At 37.5% G+C, this 16,513-nt stretch overlaps 2 protein-coding genes across 3 annotated transcripts; one reads left to right on the top strand and one right to left on the bottom strand.

The window, feature by feature from the left end:
* The first annotated feature begins 2,273 nt into the window (after positions 1–2,273).
* Positions 2,274–7,087, top strand: chgb (chromogranin B). Of its 2 annotated transcripts, none has more exons than XM_015395011.1 (7): positions 2,274–2,480; positions 2,619–2,665; positions 2,754–2,844; positions 3,830–5,120; positions 5,270–5,369; positions 5,546–5,614; positions 6,887–7,087. In XM_015395011.1, the coding sequence occupies exons 1-7, from the start codon at positions 2,441–2,443 to the stop codon at positions 6,965–6,967; spliced, it is 1,719 nt and encodes a 572-aa protein (XP_015250497.1). In that variant the 5' UTR covers positions 2,274–2,440; the 3' UTR covers positions 6,968–7,087. The 2 variants fall into 2 exon arrangements, with proteins under 2 accessions (XP_015250497.1, XP_015250486.1); XM_015395000.1 differs by having other exon boundaries at positions 2,279–2,480; positions 5,546–5,656.
* A 52-nt stretch (positions 7,088–7,139) lies between these two features.
* trmt6 (tRNA methyltransferase 6) lies at positions 7,140–15,582 on the bottom strand. The gene is made up of 12 exons (XM_015395023.1): positions 15,305–15,582; positions 15,052–15,182; positions 14,097–14,206; positions 12,840–12,931; positions 12,656–12,739; positions 12,446–12,570; positions 12,135–12,305; positions 11,288–11,448; positions 11,122–11,207; positions 10,386–10,488; positions 8,220–8,306; positions 7,140–7,815 (listed from the first exon to the last, which is right to left on the bottom strand). Exons 1-12 carry the CDS (start codon positions 15,406–15,408, stop codon positions 7,654–7,656), a joined length of 1,416 nt encoding a protein of 471 aa, XP_015250509.1. The 5' UTR covers positions 15,409–15,582; the 3' UTR covers positions 7,140–7,653.
* Between the last annotated feature and the right edge of the window lie 931 nt (positions 15,583–16,513).

The following is a 16,513-nucleotide window of genomic DNA, read 5'->3' as shown; positions in this document are numbered from 1 at the left end:
CCTTGAGCAGTGCACCCAGGCAGATTTATGGAACACAGAGCTCCCATTTTGCTTGCAGCCTATGCAGTTTCTGGTATCTTGGTTTTTAAGACATAATTGAATTTGTACGTGCTCTGGCAAACAAAAAGGTCAATGGATGCTGCGTAAAAATCTCATCATCACATTTTTCATCATCACGTTTTTTCATCATCACACTAAATCATCTTAACTTTTGGATTTCTGCTTGGTTGAACATGGTTTTTAATTCTCTGTGACTGAAGGTGCCTGCAATGAGAACTACTGTAACAGGGGGCTGCGGGAAGGAGCGCAAAGTCCAGACATGAAGTGCCAAAGAGATGATCCCATGAGCTGTCATATTAGATGTTGTAAACCATGGCTGAGTTTAGTGTGTTTGAGCTCTGGCACCACTCATTTCAAATCGCTCCAGTCTGAGCTGTTCAATCTAATTGAAAATAAAGTTAAAGAGAAATGTTATTGATATGGCCTCAAAGTCTCAAACACAATTAAAATCTTTGCAAATATATTGGGTCTAAATCAGCCCTTCATTCCTATCATATTTCTTATTAAATAGCAGTTAATTGTTTTTTATGTTTCATCACTTGTATGGGTGCTCAGTTTAACTAAGAGCATGGGCCTAAATCCACTATGTAAATTTACTAAAGTTTCCTATCATTATTTGAAGTTTGCGATTAAGTGAATATAACTTCAAAAGACATGATTTTTGGCAAAGTCTTTATCATACATTTATTTGATTAATTATGTATGCATTTATTATGGCATACAGATGTTTGTTATGGGAAGTATTATCATAAAGTTGTCTAATAATAGATTAGTTATTAAATAATTTACAAATTAATTTACTTTACATTTTGATTTTCAGTTAAAAATCCTGTTAAATAAAGGTAAGTCTCCCAAAGTTAGCTTAATTCTGTATCTTGGCTTCAGGTTGCACTTAGGCTCCATTGAAGTGTTTAGTTTTTATCCACCTGTGTTTCCTAATTTCATTTCAAAAGTCCATTTACGTTTTGTTATTTGGTCTTACTGTACGCTGATGTAGCAGTTTTATTTCAGTTGCATTTCATTTCAATTCTGATGTAGGATTTCTTTCTTGTCCTCCAAAAACACTGATATTGACATAAAATAACGTATCTATGACAACTTGAGCAGGTTTATTACATATCTGAGAAAATAAGATGTATCAAGTAAATTGCAGTGATATGTAAATAAAAGACTTCACATGTTTAAATCTGTAACAACCATGATGTCACAATCACCATTGCATTTTAACTATAGATTTACATACTTAGAAGGTTTTTGATTGTTTGTTTTTGTTAGAGTTGTCTGGCTGTATGGGGCAGCAGATTGCAGTAAACCCTGCTGGTAACCTATTCAAAGAGTGTCTCTATCAGGGGCTTGTGCAATCCAGCCTGATATTTTTTATTTTATTTTATTTTATTTTATTTTTGTAGATAAATAATTTCTGCAATCGTTTGATAACCAAAAGTTTACATACAGGTCATTCTTTATGGTTGTAGGATTGTCAAAAAACATAATTAAGTTTCTTTGTCTTTTCTTGTCCGGTAGATATTGAGTAATAATGTGTTTTTGAATATTACAAATTGGGGAAAATAACAACAAATCAAAAACAACACATTGATAGAAAAAGAAAAATTAGAAGAACACGTCAAATCCACTTGCGCTGAGGGAATACCCTGTGCGTAGTTTAGCCAGTAGGGGGCAGTATCATCGATCACTTGCATGCGGTGTTTATATAAGCAGTCTTGTGCAAAAACAATAAATAAATAAATGAGTAAATAAAAAAAGTTCTGAGAAAGTATATTTATTTTTGTTAGAATGGTTGATTATTCCAAGCATTAGTAATAATAGAGTCATTGCGAAGGTTAAATAACATTTCTTATTTTTTTCAATAATATCTCTTATTTTTCCCCAAAAATGAATTTTCAGCACAGTCCCTGGTGTTAATCTTTGCCAAGTTATCATATTGTTCAGGGCTTGGGCTTCTGTTTATGTAAGAGTCTTCGTGATTTTGTTTTATGCAACACCCCCTGTCCCACCAGGCATATCATGATGAGCTCAACATAGAAACTCCAACTGCAACATCCTCTAAAAAACCCTGTAAGTTGTCACCTGGATGCATCGTGACACTGGCCACATTAGAAAAATTTAGTCCCGAATTAATATCGACCTAATGCCAGTATCGACTTTCACTCAGGTCACTTTCCTTTGCAGGTCTAATGAGTCATGACATTATCCGAGCCCCGAGTCTTCCTCCCACGCTCCTCCAGCCCACTCCCCTCCTTTATTTGAAGGCTCTCCTCGGCTGCAGCTTCCAGTCAGCGCAGCTCTCTCCTGCCGCTGCAGAGGAATCAGAGCTGATGGTACAACTGGGTCCCTTTTTCTCCGGTTTCTCTTCCACAAGATGAAACCTATACTTATTGTTGTTTTGGCACTCCTTGCAGGTAAGGATGAAGTGGGCTTGTTTAGTTAGTTTCGTGATGTAACATGCATGAATATAATAGTTTATAAGCAGTTCAGCACCATGGACAGTGGCAGCGCTTGCAGCTTCTCATTCTGTCTTTTTTCTTTATTTAACGCAGAAACTGTAGCGCTTCCCGTTGGCAAGGAGAGGCAAAGAGAGGACGTGGTATGCTACAATAGTGTAAAACTTTAAATAATTGCATTTATAAGTCATTATTGGGAACAGGATGAGAACATTTCTTTGATTTCTGCAGGTGGCACGATGTTTGGTTGAAGTCTTGTCCAAAGCGCTCTCCAAGCCGGACGTTCGTTTGGATCAGCAATGCAAAGATATTCTCCAAGCAGGTCAGTTGGGATATATAACTCGGGTTTAAAATATTGTGTTTTTGTCCCTTATTGGGCTTAACTGAATGGAGCTTACAACTTTATTTTTGATAGACCACAATTCAAGTACCGCATTACTTATGGAATCCGAGAAATGAGTAGATATAACAAAATAACAGTGTATATAATTTTTTTTTTTACATTAAAATGGCTCATTACCAGTGAGGCAAAACACAGGGTATACGGTGAAGTTTTCATACACTTGTGTGTGTGTTTCTTTTACATTTTGCCCCATTTAAAACACACAAAAAAACAAATTGCATTTCTCTTACATGTTAGAAAAACATCCCAAAAGATTAGGTGAAAGGACAGGGATCTTTAGTTTTCATAACTTTGTGTGAGTAAAACCTTGCAATAAATGTCCAACCTTAATAACTAAATAAGAACCACATTTAATCACATTCAAAGACACAAAAACAACACCCTGGTAAATATGGTGTGTTTATGGTTAACATCTGTTTTGTATCACCTGCATTGCTTGTTCTAGACTGCAAAAATTGAAATCTAATTAGTATTTTAATTCTTGATTTTAAAGCCCAGATTTAAATAATCTGGTGTGTAACATGTCAGCTGTTTTTTAGTCTCTATGATGCCGTTTTTTTTCTCTAGTGTCTTGTTACAATCCGCTGAAGCCTTCATAGAAACTGTTTTTACACTTAGAGTGTAAAAACAGATATAGATTGGTAGACTGTTTATTAATTTGATGGCTAAAGAAAGTTGGCTTCTTTGTATTTTAATAAAGGGTACTACTGCAAAGAAGTCTGAATAGAAACAGATTGAAAAAGTGATGATTATTCTTTCCCCTTCACTGTGGGTTGGGTTGGTCTGTTCTCAGGTGCAACACCTCAGATTAGGTTTGCAGGCCAGTGTAACATACTTTAAAATAAGACAATCTAGTCCAAATGTATTCCTTTTAAAAGTTGTCTTATTTGTTTTTTCTTCATAGGGGCCAAATATGCCCCAGTGAACAAAAAGACCTCTGAGGGGTTTGTAACTCAGGAAGATAACTCTCATGCAGGGGAACCTACGGCAAAAACACCAGATGTCAAAGATATCGAGGAACTCCTGAAATCCGTGGAGGAAAAGAGGGAAACCCCTGAAGATGAGCAGGACCAGGAATCCTGGACTCTGTCAGAAAAGAGAGATGGGAATAAGGATGATGAAATACGAGAGAAGAGGAGTGGCTGGAGGCCAGGAAGGTTCCATCAGAGAAAGGGCAAACGAGGAGAGGATGACTATGACCGGAGTCAGGAGAGTTGGGCAGGGTTGGAAAGGAGAGCCGAGGATGGAGAAGACGATGAAGAAAGCGAAGAACGAGAGAAGAGGAACTGGAGACCTGGGAGGTTCCACCAAAGAAAACACAAGCGCGATGAAGAAGATGGGAGAGAGCCAGAGGAGTACTGGGATGTGGAGAAAAGGCAGGATGATGAGGAAAGAGACAAGCACATGTGGAAACCCACAAGTCACTATCATCACAAGATTATGCTCCAGAAAAGAAGAGATGAACCATCAGAGGGTGAAGGATATGAAGACCGTAGTCAGGAATCATGGGATATTGACAAGAGGAACTGGAGGCCAGGCAGGGTCCACCAGAGGAAACACAAGCGTGATGAGGAGCTGTCAGAGGAAGCTAGAGAAGATCCTGAAGAAGAACGAAGCCAGGAATACTGGGACTTTGATACTAGAAGAGAGAAGAGGAACTGGAGGCCTGGCAGAGTTAACCAAAGGAGACACAAACGTGATGAGGAGCTTTCAGAAGAAGCTAGAGAAGAACCTGAAGAGGAACGTAGCCAGGAATACTGGGACTTTGATACTGGAAGAGAGAAAAGGAACTGGAGGCCTGGCAGAGTTCACCAAAGGAGACACAAACGTGATGAGCTTTCTGAGGAAGCCCGAGAAGAACCTGATGAGGAGCGGAGCCAGGAATACTGGGACTTTGATACTGGAATAGATAAGAGAAACTGGAGGCCTGGCCGGTACCACCAGAGGAAACATAAGCGTAATGAAGAGCTCAGACAGGACAGCAGGGAAGGACCAGAGGAAGAGCGCAGTCAGGAGTATTGGGATTTTGACAAAAGAGAAGATGAAGATAGAGAGATAGAAAAGATGAAGCCCACTCACCAGTATCACAGCAAGGGGAGCGTTCAGAAGCAAGAATCAACAGAGGAAGAGATGGAGCAGAGGGGGGATTCAGAAGAGAACACAGCAGATGAAAAAGACAGAGATGAAGCCCTGAGGTATTAAAAAAAATAGCTTTTTTATTTGCTCTCTTATATGCAGTAAAGATTTCATATAATCAGAGAGCTAAGGTACAAACAAACTAACATTAAGTTGTTTGTATGCACTAGCACAGCATATCTACCATCTAATTAGTTTAATTTTTTAGGTACCTGCTTGAGAAGCGTAATCCCTGGATTAACAGAGGCTATTACCACCCTGCCTGGTTCAAGAGAAACTCAGATGAACCTGCTGCAACATCAACCAAGGTAAACCTCAGAATTGATCAATTTAGTCTTTTCTTTTAGTCTCTCTTTATATGCTAAAGCCTGCAGCTTTGCAGGATATAATGAAGGATTCCAACATTTTAGAGGATGGATAGAAATCTTCAAGTGCTTTAATGATTGTATTTAAAATGTTTCCTTGTTCTCTTTTATTGTTTTAGATGGATGAACTGACCAAACTGCTGAACTTCAAGTTAAACCAGCTGGCTAACCACCCCACCAAAGAGGAGGTGAAGAAGGGTTTACAGCAGAGAGTGCTCACACCACATGAGGTTCAAACATGCTGTCTTTAACCAAATATCCCAAAATGATCACTGAATTAGACTTAGACTTCCTTTATTGTCATTGCACAAAAAAAAACACAAGGTGAATCTTGACATCGAAATGTCGATTACTTGGCTACCAGTGTAACAGAGCTAAGACCTTATTCCTGCACAATAATTATGTTTCTATAACTAAGAGCTAGCTATATACAGGATAAAGATGTGTGTATATATATATATATATATATATATATATATATATATATATATATATATATACACATATATATTGCACTATATTGAATATTCAATAAGGCAGCAGAACTTATTTTAAAATGAAAAATTTTAACAGCAAATCTGAGAATACAATGCAACCAAAACATCTCTGTAAATATGTTCATCACTCTAATGCCATAAAGCATATCTCATTGCAGAAAGGTTTTACTGAGAGCTAAAGGCTAATTATGGAAATCTCCAGCTTCAGTGGACACATCCTAGAACTCAGTAAGATTATGTCAAAATGCAGAGGTCAGGTCTCAGAAAGAGGGTGTAGACTCTGCCTCACTTAAATGCACCATTGTCTCACTTCCGCACTTCTGCTCTGCGCGACTTCACAACTGTATTTTATGACTGCTGCAGTAATCACACCAATGAGCCAATGATGGGAGTCTCTGAAAGTAATCAGCCCAAAGATGTTCATAAACACTGTGGAGGACTTCTGCCTGCTGAGGCTCATCTCAGAGACTAGAACAGGAAAAACAAATTACCAAAGCAGCGTCAAAATGATTCATTGGTTCCACAGCGCTGCATTTTGCAGGATAATAAGGGAATATGTAACCCAAGTGAGCCATTAACCCATTAGGTGTCCTTCAGGCGCAGGGACGAGTTTACATTGATAATGTAGCAAATGTGAAAGCAGAGCCAGTCGGGAGAATACGCAAGCTCTGCTGCTGCTGAGCAATTCCCCACAGCATTGTATTCCTTATCTATTGACATAATGCAAATTATTCCATTTTTTTTCTGGCAAGTGTACACCGAAAAAAACTGATTTTCATTGATCATATGGCTACAATTAAATGCAACTAACAATCTTTTATTCTGCTTACTGGTTCTGGGGTCAAGGATAAATATGAGTTCAATTTTTAATTATTCAACATGTTACAGTCTGCTTGGAGCTTTGAGAAAATTCAGTAGCAGTTCTGTGGTAATTGTTAAAGAAGACATTTTTTCTCTCTACAGGAGAAAGAGCTGGAAAACCTTGCAGCGATGGACATGGAGCTGCAGAAAATCGCAGCCAAGTTGCATGACAAGACTTCATAGTCCTGAAGCCTTTTATTACCATCTGTGAATAATGTCAAGTTCTGTCTGTTTGCCTACTTTATGTGTTTAGAGTTAAAAATGAAACAAAAATAATCAAAGAATTCTTGAAACAGTTTAACCAATTTATTCAGTGTTTTTGTGATGTTATGTCTAATTAAAGCGCATGGGAACGGCTTAGATGTTGATAAATGTTTTGTGACAATATGAGACAAAGTACTGCAATGTATTCAAGAGCTCGTTCTGTTTGCACTCAATAAAAGGAGTTATCCTGGGACCAAATAAAACTCGAATTTATTACTAGAATTAAAGTAAATTACAATCCATTAATTATATCCTAGACATATCCAGAGAGATCTGCTGTCCTGATGTAGATCCAATAAAACCACATTATTAACCACATTGTTTGACAAGTTACTTAAATAAAAAGATGGCCAGCCAAAAGATTTAACACAAACTTTTCACTTGAAGAAATAAATTCACCTGTCTCTAAAATAAGGAACATACCGAGCTGAGATGACTTATTATGGGCTAACACTTTCACTTCTCAGCGGACAAAGACAGGATTAGGTGCTCCGATGGATCCAAACCAGACACTTGGACTGCTTTATTCAGTTCAACAGAGTATAAAGAAGAACCACTGCAGGTGGTGCCGAAGTGCCTGACAGATCTGATCTCTCTGCACATGTTTAACTCTCAGAGTCTTTCACTTTTTGTCTCTTTGGTGCCGGTTCCTCAGCTAGCGGGGAGGCAGCCGGTTTGGAGCGGTCAAATGCAACTGTTGTTCCTGAGAGGAGGTAGCCCCCGCCACCGCTCATCAGGAGCAGAGGATGTGTCCTATCAGGCAATACCTGGAGACAAAATACAGACCAGTCAGGAGGAATTAACTAGGAAGGAACAGCTGGAAGAAATAGAAATAGGTCGGAACAAGTCTATCTATTGTCTACTTAGAACCCCAAACTGGCAGTTGGAAAGACATTTTTATTCTACTCATGACAATGAATGAAGATAAAAGGATAGATTAACATGAGGACTAATGGAGAGATTAACTAAAAGACTGGCAAATCTACAGTTAGGTAGACAAAAGGATTAATAGATTGGTTAATGAATGAATAAATAAATGGACAAATGTATTAATGGATAGGCAACTGATAAAAGGAACAGACTGATTAGGGGATGGACAAAATGTATTTTTCTAATAAAAATGAACAGTAAAGTGGATTTTTGGCCTAATATTCAGGATACAAGTATTTACCTGGTAATGCCTGAGCCAGGTATCTGTGATCATGAGGTTGACAGTCCCACCTTGTTCTTTGAGTTTTGTGTAGCACTCAATAAGTGTCTGCAGATGTCAGAAAAAGAAAAAACAACAAAGACTATAAATGACTAAAACAGAGGTATTAAAAAAAACAAAAACAAGCAGCAGGTCTCTTATTAGGGGATTTTCTGCTTTCAATAGAGAAGACATTCTAGAATCACAGATACTCTGCAGGACACACAGAAAACCTTTAACAACAATGAGAGAAACACGACTGATCCTCACTGTCCCATTAAGCCCGTCACACCTTGACGATTTTGTCAGCGTATGCCTGATGTACGGCAAATCTGGTTAAAACGCTGCCGTACAGTGGATAACTTACGGGTCAGTTTTGTGTAAGTTATGAGCACACTGAAGCATACGCCCGCATATGCTCATACGTGGGCCATAAGTTACAGTTAAGTTATGAGATTGTTAAGTGTAAGTTCGTCATAAGTCGTTGTGTCTAGCTTATCCAAAACCTATGAGTAACTTGTGCATAACTTATGCGTAACTTATCGAGAACTTATCTCCAATGCATATCAACGTATTTGACATGTTCCAGACGACTGCTGAACGTCTTTCTAACTTACAGCTACTGTAAAATGGCGTATTGGCAGCGTTTTGGTATAAAGGGGGGTTCATAAGAGGAAGCATCTGTAATCCTCCAGACTTCATAGTGAACAGATGTTACACAAGAGATGGAGGATCCGGCTGAGACAGGAATACATACTAGCTGTCCTCCAACATCAGCATGATCAAATCAATTTGACTCTGTTCCAGTTGTAGGGTGACCGCAAAGGTGAGTGTGATGGATCCTCCCTGTGTTCACGCACCACGGCCACGATCAACAAACTTCCTAGCAGACATGACACTGAATCTGCTCCGACTGCAAACCTTCTTTCTTTTACTTTTTATTTACATATTTATTTCTTTTTTGGCGGGTGGTAAACAGCAGTTAGGTTAATACGGCAATCAAAGAAATCTTTTTATGAAGGCTGGGCGCCTCCGGGTGCATCGCTGCCCCCCTCAGGACACTGGCCTGTGCATCATTTCATAGGCATTACGCTGCCGGGCGTTATGCATAAGTTAGGCTGTCGTTGGACAAAAGTTCTGGACTCATTATGAATGCTCTATGTATACGCCCAGCGTATGACAGCGTTTTAGAAGATTCTGGTACATCGGGAATACACTGGCTAAATTGTCATTGTGACAGTGGCTTTAAATACAACCTCAAAGACGTTGAAGAGATCCAAAAACCTAACACTAAACCAAAGTTGAAAACATTAGGAAAACTAAAGGCTACACAGTCTACATAGTTTTTTCCCACCAATGGGTGAATCAGGTTGTCACTTTTTGTTCTTAGATTTGCAACTATAACTGATATACAAGCTGACTGCGCAACACCGCTAGCTGCAAACATTTCGTTTTTGATATTTGTTGTGAAGAAGAGTTATTTTACAAGCACTTTCTCTTCAAATGAAGGTCACCTCCCAGAGGAGATGGTTGAAAAAAAAAAGGTAGATTTTAAAATAACCTATGTCATTTATCATTTTTTATTTGAAACTTAAGGTTAACAGATTAGATTTTTCAGTCAAATCACCCAGCTCTCCTTTATAGTCAAGCATATCAGTTTTCTACAACTTGTGACAAAATGTAGCATTTCCCACATTATCTGTCAGAGGGATGGAAAAGGGAAACTAATGTCAGCCAGTATGATGAGCCAGTTGAGTGTCTAGCACCACTTCCTCTCCATCAAGTACCCACCACACACCAGTCAGTACAGCAGAGTGTGGCAGTGGTGTTTCTTGCAAATGTTTGCTTTGTGTTACATATAAATATGTATATTCAGGGCTGTTATCCTACTAGATGTTCAACCTCAGCCCAAATCTGTTCTTTTGCAGCTTCTATCAGGTTTTCCATTTGTATTGTCCTGCATCTAGCTACAGCCCCTTACTATCATATCTTACCAGCTTCCCTGCAATGCTTAAAGAACCATCCTTACATCACAATGCTTCAAGTTTATGGAATAAAAGCATCTTTGCAAAGCTCTATAACCCTGAGGATAAATGTTTGGCAACCATTTACTCTGAACAAATAAAATAAGAGGCAACATTCTCTTACCTCTTTGTACTGAGAATAGACTACAAAAGGCCGAGATGGGGCGAGGAACTTAAGCAAGCCCAAAAGAAGAGAAGAAGGGTGAAACTGACTTGCTATCACCAACCTGCAAGTGTGAAAAAAAAAAAAACAGATGATAAAGCAAATATGTCTAACAAAAGAAAGCTATGTGAACAGCAAATTCTTTAATTGGAAAAGTGCAGAAAGGCAAATTGGTAATTGAGCTCATCAGGGCTTCAAGCAGCATCGTCCACACAGAATGGGTTTTTATAGCTGGATTAGATTCTATAGAAAAAGCTGATTTAGGGCTAATTCGAAAACTGTTCTCTGTGTATTGTTTATTGCCTACTGTAAAGCTTCAATGATATAGAGAAGTCTATGAGCAAACAAAATCAATAGTTGTACTTGTGCTGCAGATGTCACCTTCTTATAGCTCTACCATCAATCTTAAAAGCTAGAAAGTCTTTTATCTTATGTGGGAGTTAACTGCAAAGAAATCAATTTGTTCACCTTGGCCGAGCTCTGCACAGTAATCACTCCACATCCAGCTTAAGGCTAATTATTTTTATGACTATTATGGACAGTTAATGATTTAATCACTCATAATTTTTTCCCTCCATGGCTTTTTTTTTTTACTACCCATCACTGATTAAAGTGGACAGAAGAGGCTGATGCAGAGAGCAGCAGAGTGATGTAGATAAACTATTCTGAATGCAGACGCAAATAATCCAAGACCAACCCATCAGCATTCCTGCCTTCCAGCAGGGCAGCTGCAGCCGCCAACTTCCTTCTCTTCTCTTCCAACTTCTCCTTTCTTTCTTGAGCCTAAAAGGTAGAAAAATATCTTAGCTGATATAACAAACACCATTTAAACAGAAAGTGATAACACTTAACATTAGAGATACCTTTGCTTCTTGCCGTTTCTCCTTCTCCAGTTTCTCCGGGTCTTGGCCCACATCATCACCAGTGTTTATCTCCATATTCTCCTCCTGTGGAATCCCCTCCTGTTGTTCTGCCTCAGGTTGGTTCTGCTCCTCCTCTGCAGCCACTTTCACCTGCTTTTCCCCTGCAATGGTTGGAATAGAGAGTAAAGCTACACGATCAGTACATGAACAGAGTGAGAATTTGGAAATGTAAAGTTCAGCTAACCAGTTCTGAGAACAAATAAATAAAAACAGACTAAAACATATTAAAAGGGGCTTTTTCCTTAACACCAAAAGGGTGCATGTAAGAAATAAACCACCTCATAGTCATCATAGTTATCTAACAGGGGGTATTTTGATCACTAGAGGTAAGATACTGACTATTCACACAGTAATCTCTTTTTTAAGTTTTTAAATCAAGCATTTTATCGTTATGTTAATATAAGTCTCCTATTTTAATCATCCACTTTCATTCTAGTTACATCTATTCTATGCCACTTCAATGTCCTTTCTTCTATAGCACTTTGAATTTTCTTGCTATTGAAATATGTTACATACATCTATATAACTGAGAAGGGAGGAAAAAAGTATGTTTTTTTTATATATCCTACAATTAGGATATAAATATATCTATATTTTCCATCTGCCTATTACACAAACTTCAAATGACATGCATTAAAATGTGCAGCTGTATTATAATAGACTCTGTTTAGGAACATTTGGGCAGAGCTGTGAAGGTAAAAAAAAAAATCTTGGTTAGCAATGGCAGCTGAGCGTTAATTTGTAGAAAATCTGTCTAACATAAAATCAAAAAAAGAGAATGCCCAACCTTCAGTGGGGTCTTTGGCACTGGTGTCCAGCTTCCCTGCCAGCAAAGCGTTGACATGGCAGATTGGAAACTCATGCAGCATATCGTGAAAATGTGCAGGGAAGCCAAAACACTCCATCCCCGCCCGCACAGGCCCACCTCCTGGGTACATCTGGATCACTGATCCATAGCCTGGATGGAAAGGGAGGAAGAAGTCATTAACTAAAGGGCAAAACAGAGGCATTGGTCAAAGTCTACAATGATAGCTTGTACAAAAAAAAAAAAAAAAAGCTTAAATGGATAGTGCACACAGATTGCTAAAGAAAACTTGCCTCCCATTCTCTCCATAATGGCTCCCAGTACAAGCCCAGCACAGGTGTCAAATACTAGAACTTTACTGCCGGCGTGGATGTTTGCTAGTGTCAGCATCTGCGCCAGAGTGTCATATCGTAGATGGCTGCATCACATTAAACCCCGCCCCCAGAAATAGAGTTATTATCATACGGATGTGTGAGAAAACTCTTAACGAGGGTGAATCTCACCAGATCTTCCCTGGTTCGCGGCCGTGGTACATCATGGCTATGATGCGACAGGTGGGTTTCAGAACCGTTACTGTATTTTCATATCTAGGAGCACAAATGATGTTAACTGATGAGAACAGCAACATTAACACATTTACATTAATTTTATGGCTGCATCTAGAGTCTGTAAGTGTTAGCGACTCACTTTTTCTTCTTCTTCTTTATGTACTTATCCTGGGCATATCCAGTCTTATTGCTAAACGTCGAGCTGTTATCTATCAGCTGCTTGATGATTTCCTGAGGTGCAAAAATATTTGTATCAACTCTCCTTTAATATCAACCATAGATCCACTTTGAATCGGAGGTAACCAGCATTGGATTTTAAATGTGACCGACTTAAAAAAATAAATAAATAGTCCAGCCTTTATCTAATCAGTGAATATACAAAACCTTAACTTCTGAGGTTTGCATAAACAACACCACCTTTGGATGATAAAATGTTGGTAACAGAAGAAAGTTCAGTTTTCTGTATCAGTTTGGTGTTTAAACACCTCAAAGCTCTTTGCTATGGAGGCATGTCATGTTGTTCATTTAGGAATTCATAATATGGAATTATTAGTGAGCGGATACAGAATTATTAACTTATGTTCAATTATTTTGAAAAGCATCATGTATGTGATGAATCATGTTAAATAGGGCATTCCCAGACTTTCGGAAGTCACACTAAAATGATTATTATTATACAGTTGGACACATTAAAGCCAGTTTAAAATGTATCTGTTGCAATTGGTTCGTTTAGAAATAAAGGGAATCATGTTTTCCTGCTGAAAAACTGCTTGCTTTCTCCTTCTCACATATGGTGTGATGTCACCTCTGGTACAAAAAGGGGAAAAAAAAATAGAAATGATCAATCTTGAAAGAACGGTTCCTGGAAGCTCCTCAGAAGAGAAAATAAAAGATTTAGCAATTTTACAAATCATAGTTTATTCCTCTTAATTTTGACATTTATTTTGTATTAATGGGACTATAATCTTTCTCATGAACGATTAAATAAAATGAAAAGATTTTTACTTATTATCTTACTTTACTTATTATTTATCCCATAAACTTTTTCTTTTTAGTGATTTGTAACTTAGTGCTGTTTTTTTTGTGTGTTTTTTTTTTAAGTAGCAGTTTATTAACAATTTGTTTTAAAAGTTCAACTTTCAATTCATTCGGAAAGAAAAGAAAAAAATTGTCTTTTTTTCATAGCTGTTAGAGAAAAATGAAACATTCAATTAAATCTCTTCTGGTCAAAATTTTAAATTGTTTATTATTGGAATGTGGTCACAATCTGATCGGGGCGTCTAATTCTGAATATACATTTTCTTTTTAAAAGAAGCTGCCTTTACATAGGACACAGAGCATATAATGAATGGCCTACCTGGAATTCCAATTCTCCCTAAGGTACTTTCCCATTTACCTTATCCGTTAGGCCTTGCTCTTTCATCGTCTCAATGTCATCCCGAGTCAGTTTCTGGGATTTGCCGTCATCAACAATGTGTCTGTTGTCTGTACCCGTCACCTTCACATCTAGGAGCCACAAAGAAAAGTCTCACAATAGGGTTTCCCCCCATACTAACATTTCAATATTCATATTAATACTGTGGAAAGTATTTGATACCAAAGGAATATCAAATATCAAAATCTTTATAAAAAAAATAAAATCACATTTATTTTAACATGGAGCATTCGTTTTTAGTTAAATCAGGCATTCTATTTAAGTAAGTGTTCAAATAAATGCTAAATAATTTACCCAAATAAAAGAAAATTGGACAATATTTTAAGTTTGCAAAGAGTATTATCCTTTTAATTAGCAAATACTCTAGAAACCTAAAATAAACTGCAGCAAAAGTATGCAAACAACACTTGATACCTTGACAAATGTATATAGAATCCATAGTATTGGAGTATCGATACCAGGGCTGCAACTAACAATTATTTTGCAAATCGATTAATCTGTTGATTATTTTCCGATTAATCGATTAATAATCGGATATCAAAAGGTTCTTTAAAAAACACTTTTTGCACTTGAGTTCTGGATAGAGCATATTGACAGAAGGAAAAGATTTTTATCTTAAATGCAAAATATTTCCATATCTTTTTTTTTTTACAATTTTGGTATAATTACTGCTCTAATTGGTTCGCTCTGTCAGCAAATGGCATGTTTTAGAGTCTTTAAACTGCAGTTAACGATTAATCAATTACTAAATTATTTGATTTATTTCAATAATCAATTAATCGGATTAATTGTTTCAGCCTTAATCGATACATTAGACGTCTCCCACAAATAGAGCGATCCACAGCCCCAAAAATAGTCTGAAATGTTATAAACATGCACACAGGGTTTAACTCTAGGTGTCCACTGTATGACACACCTGTGGAGCTTTGTGTTTCCTTGTCTTCCTTTGGTTGCAGGCTTCCTCCAGAGGATATCTCAAATGTAGTGCTGTATAAATGTCCCACAACGTTATCCAGCAAGATCCACTGCTTCTCAAATATCACCTTCCTGTGTGTGAAACAGCCTTTAGTCCTCCACTAGATAAACAGCCGGTTTACCCCTTTTATAATTAGCCAACAATGAATTAACGCTGGTGTTTATTTATTTTTATTACAACACATCAGACTTACTTTTTCCGTTGAATTTGCACCGCTTTGTAGACGTCTCCTCTTTTTAATACTATGTGATCCCCTTCTTTGATTCTGTACTCATGATCATCTTCACTGTGCGCCATTATAAACTATGCGGACCAGCATAGAAACACAGCAGAGACATAAACAACAAATTCAGCCAACAATTATAACGCTATATTAGTAAGAAAAGTCACAAAAAGGCACTGAATAATACTAAAGCATAAACAAATCTGCCCTAAACAGTTATTCCCACGTGTTAGCTTCCACTTCCCTAGCTTCCGAGGACGTATTAAAGGAAGGCGGGCTGTAGTTGGAATGACGTATGAGTAAAGCTGCATCTGATTGGCTAGAGAGATTTCAGTCAATCTTTTGGCCAATTGGCGCGAGAGGAGAGTTAAACTGTGAAATGTTAATAAAATAAATGAAAATGCAGGGTTTTCTGCATTTTCAAATAAATATTTACTCAGATTTGAGAGGGTATCTGCCAGCAATGTGTATATATTTAAAATTCATATACAGTGTTATTATAATATTAACCCATCCTTAGACATTTCCCTTATTTAAGGCATAGGGCAAACAATTGCAATGTTTATGCATTTAGATACATATCTATGCAAACGTTTATTTTTTACACCTCTTTGTCAGGTTTTTAGGGTGCTCCTACAATTAATCTAACTAAAAATAAAATAAACAGGGTGAAGAATGTCCCAGCATTGATCTTATAGTCTTATATCTTGGCATATCCTACTAGTAGGTGCAATTCCTCAGCAAATATATTAGAAAGTGCAAATTTTACAGCGAGTATATCTGTGTTTGGAAAGTAATCAACATACTTCACAAGGATCATTGGCAGATGACTATAAATATCATGCTCAGGGACTTTGGGTGGCAGTCTGTAAGATATATTATTATATTGTCTGAATATATTGTCCATTGTATTTTTATCTTTAGTGGCATCTTGGTTTAACTCTGCCCTTTGTGCTCTATTTAAGCTACTGGAACCAGAATTTCCCCAAAGGAGTAATCCCAAGGTATAAATAAAGTTAAGTCTAAGTCTATATGAATTATTATAAGAAACTTTATAGGCTTCCAAACTGAAACACTAATCCAAAATCTTGACTACTATTCCCCAAGTCTTGTAGAATAGTTAGACGTTTCCATGCTGAATTTAGACACTTGAGAGCTTAAGGTCAAATTAAAAGTTTT

This window comes from Cyprinodon variegatus, unplaced genomic scaffold, assembly GCF_000732505.1.
Source record: "Cyprinodon variegatus isolate N-32 unplaced genomic scaffold, C_variegatus-1.0 Scaffold25, whole genome shotgun sequence".
In the NCBI taxonomy this organism is placed as follows: domain Eukaryota; kingdom Metazoa; phylum Chordata; class Actinopteri; order Cyprinodontiformes; family Cyprinodontidae; genus Cyprinodon; species Cyprinodon variegatus.
This window is presented reverse-complemented; position numbering and strand designations above follow the sequence as displayed.

Excerpts from the sequence above, each read along its gene's own strand:
- chgb (XM_015395000.1), top strand. The coding sequence starts at position 2,441 with ATGAAACCTATACTTATTGTTGTTTTGGCACTCCTTGCAG. Across the intron at positions 5,121-5,269 it reads GACAGAGATGAAGCCCTGAG|GTACCTGCTTGAGAAGCGTA; the intron begins GTATTAAAAAAA and ends TTAATTTTTTAG. Across the intron at positions 5,657-6,886 it reads GAGTGCTCACACCACATGAG|GAGAAAGAGCTGGAAAACCT; the intron begins GTTCAAACATGC and ends TTCTCTCTACAG.
- trmt6 (XM_015395023.1), bottom strand. The coding sequence starts at position 15,408 with ATGGCGCACAGTGAAGATGATCATGAGTACAGAATCAAAGAAGGGGAT. Across the intron at positions 15,183-15,304 it reads GTGCAAATTCAACGGAAAAA|GAAGGTGATATTTGAGAAGC; the intron begins GTAAGTCTGATG and ends TTTCACACACAG. Across the intron at positions 11,208-11,287 it reads AGAAACGGCAAGAAGCAAAG|GCTCAAGAAAGAAAGGAGAA; the intron begins GTATCTCTAATG and ends TCTACCTTTTAG.